The sequence below is a fragment of the Procambarus clarkii genome, unplaced genomic scaffold (assembly GCF_040958095.1).
Source record: "Procambarus clarkii isolate CNS0578487 unplaced genomic scaffold, FALCON_Pclarkii_2.0 HiC_scaffold_596, whole genome shotgun sequence".
In the NCBI taxonomy this organism is placed as follows: domain Eukaryota; kingdom Metazoa; phylum Arthropoda; class Malacostraca; order Decapoda; family Cambaridae; genus Procambarus; species Procambarus clarkii.
The window spans coordinates 28,718-37,500 of NW_027189629.1; the positions used below are offsets into that span (position 1 = coordinate 28,718).

At 50.5% G+C, this 8,783-nt stretch overlaps 1 protein-coding gene across 1 annotated transcript in view; it reads left to right on the top strand.

Moving 5' to 3' along the window:
• LOC123764879 (mucin-2-like) overlaps nucleotides 1-8,612 on the top strand; it is a 33,926-nt gene extending 25,314 nt beyond the window's left edge. Inside the window, exons 5-6 of the mRNA XM_069320882.1 lie at nucleotides 6,695-7,818; nucleotides 8,008-8,612. Of these exons, the coding sequence (XP_069176983.1) occupies nucleotides 6,695-7,818; nucleotides 8,008-8,612 (1,729 nt within the window). The remainder of the gene's footprint in view (nucleotides 1-6,694; nucleotides 7,819-8,007) is intronic.
• Nucleotides 8,613-8,783: the final 171 nt, after the last annotated feature.

Below are 8,783 nucleotides of genomic sequence, written 5' to 3' on the forward strand. Positions count from 1 at the left end.
CTTCTGCTAGGTTCCTCCACAGCTCTCTTGGCTGCTACACCACCTCTACAGAAGCACGTGACACTCCTCTTCACTGCTTCTCCTCACAGCTCGAGGTCCTCTGCTTCACTACCTTGGAGTCTCATCAATTACCTCATCTAGGCTGGCTTCGAAGTTCTCAGCAACTTCTTCCCCAAAGACAAACCTGCAACCCATCGACACTCCAATAAAATGTTCCCCTTTAACACATAAACAAAAATAACCACACAATATGCTTGCCTCAAACCTCTATCTGTCCTCTACATACAGTGAGAGTGGACTCCCCCGTTTTGGGCGGGTCCATACTCCACCTCGCCCGGCGGCGGTCCTCACTCACTCTGGGAGGGTCCTTCGCCGTCAGGAGCCAGGCTCCCTCAGTCGCCCGCCAGCGCTCAGAGGGGACGGACGTCGCTCTGTGTTCCTCCCTCTTCACTCTCTTATTTCAGGCCTTCTGCCTTCTTAAAACATGTCTAACTTATAAATAAACATCGCTACTGTCGCTGGGCACACGACCAACTACAAGCAATCACTATGAACTGGCGTATATCGTGCTTACCACAGATTATAAGGTCGAGGGCGCTTTCCCTCTGACGGCGTCTGGTCAGGGCGCTCCACACAGCCCACGAAAATGCCTCTGAGCAGCTTATTAAACTCACCTCGCCGTTCACGACTTGAGACCACAACGTTCACAGCTCAATTCCACAGCTGGCATGCCTGCACACTTCTCTTCTCTTAGAGATATATCACTAGGGGTTCCCTTCTGACGGGAGCTCAAACGGAGCGCGGCTTCCCCCTGCGATGTCTGGCACTCAAGTGAGGTCAAGGTCCTCCGGAAGCGAGCCTCACACCTCCAGCAAAATGTCCACATCTCCTCGCCAGTCATTTATCTGTTTTCTTCTTCATTGCCCATAATCTCAAACTATTATACATATCCAAGCAACTATTTTACATATGGGTTATCACCTCAATATTTGCTAGACCTTCTAATCAGGTCAGGCTTGATGAATAACTCTCAAGGAGGGAGACTCGTTTCTCCTGCCGGCTGAGATCATAACACTCCCCTCCCCTTATTTTTGAGAGTTATTCCAGTGGCAAAGCTCGGGATAATACATCCGCCACCACACTGTCTCTTTCTTCAACCGATTGGTTCGACCGGTTAGTCTGTTTACATACTCCCGTAGGAGTCTACAACTAGTTCGTTGCTCCTTGCAACATCTGGCTCACAACTCGCCCGAAACATGATCTTCTCACAAACGATCTGACCACTCTGGCACCTCTTGGCTAGGCTGTCCTCCTTGGACGCCTGCACTCCATCGGTCCACTCTACTTATTGTTTCCACCCTCCGTTTCCTCGTCTTCTTCTCTTCACGTCCAGAGTCAGACATCTACTGTCTGTACCTCCTCTGTCGTCTTCACACTTCCATCTACTGCCATTATACTTTCGTCTCCTGTCATCATACTTCACTCCCTCGTCTTCACCGACGATTCTCCCTTTCGTCTCCTCATTTATCCAAGACATCGTCCTGTTTGACTTCCATCGAGTCCTCGGCTTTCTTCTATTCCTCCATGCTTGCATCATCATCCTCTTCCCACACTTCTCACCTCTATACAACTCCCTTTCTTCTCCTTCAACTCTTCTTCGTTCCCTAAAAGTTTCTTCGGGCACTGTATTACATCCAACAGCACTCGACCATACATGTCGCTTTGCCTCTCCCAAAGTGCTCGTAAGCATCTCTCCACACATACTGTCTCTTCTCCTTTCATTTTCTCGGCTATTACTTTTCTTCATTATTTCTCCTCCACGTTGTCTGTGAAACATGTCAACTCCTGACATCTCAAACAACTTAACTCTACTATCCAGATGCCTCTGTGCTCGTGGACAACTTAACGCTCTACTCCCGCCCTCAGTATGCCCACATCCTTCCTCATTCCTACTCAGCACAGTTGCATTCACCTTCCGACTCTTAATTTCAGCAGTCTGGGCTCTACTCAGGTCCGCTCTCTTCACATGAGTCTTCTTCGGCTGGGCCGTCTTCACTTTTGACCTCACCGAGACTTCATTTTTCTGGGCTGGACTTTCATCAAACAGCCATGCTATATCTACATCGATATCTTCTACCGGTTTAATTGACACTGTCTCATCTTCTCGAGCGTCTTCCTCGTCGGCCACCTCGGCATTCATCACTACCGAGACAGGGTTTTTAATGGCTTGGCGTTCTCCTGACTCATCTCCTCGGATGTCAGTCAGGTTCACACTCTCAGGTGTCCCACCTGTGCCGTGGCCTTCTGGGCACTCCTCTGGCACAGTCTCCGCTATGACTCTTGGCAACACCTTTGTCCCGCACAAGTCATTTCCCAGGATCACTTGGACTCCTGGAATAGGTATGTCGGGGCACACTCCCAACATCACCTCTGCCGACACATATTCCGACCTTAGCTGGACAGCACATACGGGCATGTCACTCTCCGACAATAACCCATATACTTTCATCTTCCCACTGCCAGCTAACCCTCGACCATTCCCAATCAGGCTTCTCGCAATCAAGCTCTGATTAGCTCCGGTATCTCTTAAGATACCAACTTCTACCTCAGGTTGGCCTCCTACACTGATCCAACCTTTGCTCATGAACGGCCTATACCTCTCGTTCACTAAGTTCACCTTCTGTGGTTTGTCTTGGAACACATTAGTATATTTACTTCCGGGGTCACACATGGCCAGGGTCACAACTCTCTTGCCCTGTCTACAATCTCGCATCACGTGACCCAATCCGTTACAATTGTAACACCTCACCTGGGAAAAGTCTCTTCTATATGTACCAGAGTAGCTCTGACTCTGCCCACTCATATCGGAGTTCCTCGGGCCAGACGTACTACTCGTACTCTGTGGAGCTTTACTGGATTCTTGATTCCCTGGATCACGATTAGTTTCTCGTTTAGCTCCTCCATCCTCACTTTCAGACGAAGTGCGCGACCTACTCTTCTGAGTTTTAGGGTACTTACTTTTATCTGCCCATTTATCAAAATTTTTCTCACCCCAGACTCTTCTGGGTCTTTCATAATTTCTTCCTCCCCAGACTCCACTGGATCTGCTATTGCTGCGTCTCGCCTCGCTTCTCACTCTGTTTTCCCTCAAGCTCTTGTATGCTTCCGTAATCATATCCGCCCTATCTGCGGCATCTTTCACCTCCATTATCCCTGCTTCTTGGATCTTGAACTTTGTTTCGGGATGCATCATCTCCAAAAACTTCTCCATGACCATCAGTTGCTTTAGGTCAGCGTAAGATCCAACTCCAGCAGCCTCAATCCACTTCTGGAATCGTCTTTCCAGATCCCTTGCTGTCTCAGCAAACGTACATGCTCCAACTTTGATCATCTCTCTGCAGCGCTTCCTATAAGCTTCTGGGGTTAACTGAAACGAGCGCAATATGCTGCTCTTTACCGTGGCATAATCCTGGCACTCTTCCAGTGACAATTGGGTGTATGCCTCTCTGGCTGCACCGGTCAATCTTAACTGGACCAGCTGGGCCCATTCCTCCTGTGGCCACTCTTTGATGCTGGCAACTTTTTCAAAGTGCTCGAAAAAGCTCTCTGCCTCTTCGGGAACAAACAAGGGAATGTCCTTCTCCCTAACCCTAACATCTGGTGGGTGTGATACCTGGGTGGTGCTCTCTGGCAACCCATGTTCAATCCTTTGCTCAGCCAAGGTTCTATTCGCTTCTATCTGCATTTGTTTTGTTCTCTCTTTTTCTTTTTCGACCTGGGCTTTTTCTTTTTCGACCTGGGCTTTTTCTTTTTCGACCTGGGCTTTTTCTTTTTCGACCTGGGCTTTTTCTTTTTCGACCTCTAGTCTTGCTTTCTCTTTTTCTTTCTCTTGTTCTAACTCCAGTTCTCTTACTCTGGTTTTCTCTTTTTCTACTTCCAGTCTGGTTTTTTCTTTTTCCTTCTCAGCTTCATTTTTCATCTGGAGTTCTAGTTTCATCTTTTCCAGCTGGAACTGTCTCTACTCACGCTGCATCTGGAGCTCTAACTGGAATCTCTCCAAGCTCCTATTTCGGCTACTCCTGCTACTGCGGCTACTCTTGCTGCTCCTACTCGATCCCTGGGATCTCACTTCATCCTGCCCATCATCCTCTTTTCCGCTTTCAGCTCCTTTCTGGGCTCCTTGTTCTGCCGCTTCACTTTTGGCTCTTAACTGTCTCAGGATCTCATCCTTCATCCCAGCTACTTTAGATGCTTTCAACCTAATGCCACATTTTTCTGCTATTTGCTTCAATTGATCCCTCGTGCAACCTTCCAAGTCCTCAGGCTTGCCTGACTCCACAAACGCTTGCACTTTATCCATCCTGTCCTGTGAGTCTTCCCAAGAGAGAGAATATACACCTGCGGTCACTCAGTTTATCTATTTCAGCAAGGGTGTACAAATCCACTCTTGGACAGGGTGTGGGTGTGTCAGTTCACTCTCCCGAACACAGGCCCCCAATTTATTATAGTCGTGGGTTGGTTGTGTTGTCGTCGTTGATCCTTCTCTACGGACAACCCAACCCACAACTCGGTAGAGTGTTTATACTAGGAGATCACCCTTGGCACTTCTGGCTCTTGGAGAGGGGCTCAACGTCACACGTTTAGGGGATGCGGCTCCAACTCTTAGCCTCGTTGTCACGTGCACACACCCACTCGAGCCGCTGTGACTCCCCACTCTCTCCTTATGAGATATGATCTCCTCAATCCCCTATGACTTACTAGTATTACCTCCTACCCTGCCCACAGCAGTGGTTCCTGGTTCTTTCTCTCTCTCTCTCTTCTTCTGTACTATTTTATGGGAAGCCTCACTAGGACAAGGGCAAACACCAGCAAATTGGGATACATTTACTGGACAAAGCACATACACGATACATACACACATATAATAATAATGAATCCTATACTCTATAATATTACAATCAGGTTGCTCTCCAACACAACCAGAACTCTACCATCAGCTTATCAAGTGGTATCCTATCTCCTGGTTCACCACCTGATACTATCAACCACCTCAAGCTGATCAAGTATACATACACTGTTGCACCATCAGCAAGATAATATATATATAGAAAATCAGCATTTGAATGCAATAACATATATCAGTATAAATGTTCATTGATACACAACAATGATTAATCGATCACTATCAGTCCTAGAACGCCATACATCTGTAGGTAATCCAGCCTACGACTGTAACTCTAAACTTCAGTGTAAAACACTCCTTGACATCAGAATACCAACAATCACTCACCTCTCACTGCGTCTTGCACACTAATGACAACCAAACACTATCAACTCCCTACTAGTAATCCACCAGTACTTCCCTTCCACCTCTGGAAGTTCAATACCCTAATATCTTTAGGTTCTTCCGGGCTTCACTACCAGGATCCTCTGCAGCTCCTCCAGGCTGATATCATGAAGTTTCCTTGAGCAACTACGGTGCTTCACCCTTCTGCTAGGTTCCTCCACAGCTCTCTTGGCTGCTACACCACCTCTACAGAAGCACGTGACACTCCTCTTCACTGCTTCTCCTCACAGCTCGAGGTCCTCTGCTTCACTACCTTGGAGTCTCATCAATTACCTCATCTAGGCTGGCTTCGAAGTTCTCAGCAACTTCTTCCCCAAAGACAAACCTGCAACCCATCGACACTCCAATAAAATGTTCCCCTTTAACACATAAACAAAAATAACCACACAATATGCTTGCCTCAAACCTCTATCTGTTCTCTACATACAGTGAGAGTGGACTCCCCCGTTTTGGGCGGGTCCATACTCCACCTCGCCCGGCGGCGGTCCTCACTCATGCTGGGAGGGTCCTTCGCCGTCAGGAGCCAGGCTCCCTCAGTCGCCCGCCAGCGCTCAGAGGGGATGGACGTCGCTCTGTGTTCCTCCCTCTTCACTCTCTTATTTCAGGCCTTCTGCCTTCTTAAAACATGTCTAACTTATAAATAAACATCGCTACTGTCGCTGGGCACACGACCAACTACAAGCAATCACTATGAACTGGCGTATATCGAGCTTACCACAGATTATAAGGTCGAGGGCGCTTTCCCTCTGACGGCGTCTGGTCAGGGCGCTCCACACAGCCCACGAAAATGCCTCTGAGCAGCTTATTAAACTCTCCTCGCCGTCCACGACTTGAGACCACAACGTTCTCAGCTCAATTCCACAGCTGGCACGCCTGCACACTTCTCTTCTCTTAGAGATATATCACTAGGGGTTCCCTTCTGACGGGAGCTCAAACGGAGCGCGGCTTCCCCCTGCGATGTCTGGCACTCAAGTGAGGTCAAGGTCCTCCGGAAGCGAGCCTCACGCCTCCAGCAAAATGTCCACATCTCCTCGCCAGTCATTTATCTGTTTTCTTCTTCATTGCCCATAATCTCAAACTGTTATACATATCCAAGCAACTATTTTACATATGGGTTATCACCTCAATATTTGCTAGACCTTCTAATCAGGTCAGGCTTGATGAATAACTCTCAAGGAGGGAGACTCGTTTCTCCTGCCGGCTGAGATCATAACAGTCGGCTCCTAGTGTGGTGGCTCCTAGTGTGTCGGCTCCTAGTGTGTTGGTTCCTAGTGTGTCGGCTCCAAGTGTGGTGGCTCCTAGTGTGGTTGTTCTTAGTGTGCCGGCTCCTAGTGTGGTGGTTCCTAGTGTGTCGGCTCCTAGTGTGTCGGTTCCTAGTGTGTCGGCTCCTAGTGTTGTGGCTCCTAGTGTGGTTGTTCTTAGTGTGTCGGCTCCTAGTGTGGTGGTTCCTAGTGTGTCGGCTCCTAGTGTGGTGGCTCCTAGTGTGGTTGTTCCTAGTGTGTTGGCTCCAAGTGTGGTGGTTCGTAATGTGTCGGCTCCTAGTGTGGTGGCTCCTAGTGTGTCGGCTCCTAGTGTGTCGGTTCCTAATGTGTCGGCTCCTAGTGTGGTGGTTCCTAGTGTGTCGGCTCCTAGTGTGGTGGCTCCTAGTGTGGTTGTTCCTAGTGTGTCGGCTCCTAGTGTGGTGGTTCCTAATGTGTCGGCTCCTAGTGTGTCGGCTCCTAGTGTGGTGGCTCCTAGTGTGTCGGCTCCTAGTGTGTCGGTTCCTAATGTGTCGGCTCCTAGTGTGCTGGCTCCTAGTGTGTCGGCTCCTAGTGTGGTGGTTCCTAGTGTGTCGGCTCCTAGTGTGTCGGCTCCTAGTGTGGTGGCTCCTAGTGTGTCGGCTCCTAGTGTGTCGGTTCCTAATGTGTCGGCTCCTGGTGTGGTTGTTCCTAGTGTGTCGGCTCCTAGTGTGGTGGTTCCTAGTGTGTCGGCTCCTAGTGTGGTGGCCCCTAGTGTGGTGGGTCCTAGTGTGTCGGCTCCTAGTGTGTCGGCTCCTAGTGTGGTGGCTCCTAGTGTGGTGGCTCCTAGTGTGTCGGCTTCTAGTCTGGTGGTTCCTAGTTTGTCGGCTCCTAGTGTGGTGGCTCCTAGTGTGTCGGCTCCTAGTGTGTCGGCTTCTAGTCTGGTGGTTCCTAGTGTGTCGGCTCCTAGTGTGGTGGCTCCTAGTATGTCGGCTCCTAGTGTGTTGGCTCCTAGTGGGTCGACCCCTAGTGTGCCGGATTCTAGTGTGTTGGCTCCTAGTGTGTCAGCTCCTAGTGTGGTGGCTCCTAGTGTGGTGGCTCCTAGTGTGGTGGCTCCTAGTGTGGTGGCTCCTAGTGTGCTGGCTCTTAGTGTGCTGGCTCTTAGTGTGCTGGCTCCTAGTGTGTTGGCTCCTAGTGTGGTGGCTCCTAGTGTGGTGGCTCCTAGTGTGTCGGCTCCTAGTGTGGTGGCTCCTAGTATGTCGGCTTCAAGTGTGTTGGCTCCTAGTGTGTCGGCTCCTAGTGTGGTGGTTCCTTGTTTGTCGGGTCCTAGGGTGCTGGCTTGTTGTGTGCCGGCTCCTAGTGTGCCGGCTCCTAGTTAGCCGGCTCCTAGTGAGCCGGCTCCTAGTGTGCTGGCTCGCAGTGTGCTGGCTCCTAGTGTGCCAGCTCCTAGTGTGTCGGCTCCTAGTGTGCTGGCCCGTAGTGTGCTGGCCCGTAGTGTGCTGGCCCCTAGTGTGCCAGCTCGAAGTGTGCCGGCTCCTAGTGTGCTGGCTCCTAGTGTGCCAGCGTCTAGTGTGCTGGCTCCTAGTGTGTCGGCTCCTAGTGTGCCGGCTCCTAGTGTGCTGGCTCCTAGTGTGCCAGCGTCTAGTGTGCTGGCTCCTAGTGTGCCGGCTCCTAGTGTGCTGGCTCCAAGTGTGCTGGCTCCTAGTGTGTCGGCTCCTAGCGTGCCGGCTCCTAGTGTGCCGGCTCCTAGTGTTTCGGCTCCTAGTGTGCTGGTTCCTAGTGTGCCGGCTCCTAGTGTATCGGCTCCTAGTGTGCCGGCTCCTAGTGTATCGGCTCCTAGTGTGCCGGCTCCTAGTGTGCCGGCTCCTAGTGTTTCGGCTCCTAGTTTTTCGGCTCCTAGTGTGCCGGCTCCTAGTGTGCTGGCTCCTAGTGTGCCGGCTCCTAGTGTGCTGGCTCCTAGTGTGCTGGCTCCTAGTGTGCTGGCTCCTAGTGTGCCGGTTCCTAGTGTGCCGGCTCCGGGGGGATTCCTGCTTGCAGTTCTCAGATAATTAGTGCCTGGAATTCTCGTACTAGAAAATGGAAGCGGCTGGCGTAGGTGACGTAGTGTCCCGTTTTCTGTTTTGGGACCTCAGGTAGGTTAGGATAAGGTCACCTTAAATTGACTGTTTTCTTGACGTTGCGATACCTTAGGAGGACGTCCTGCTTTGTGGGTGTTGGGT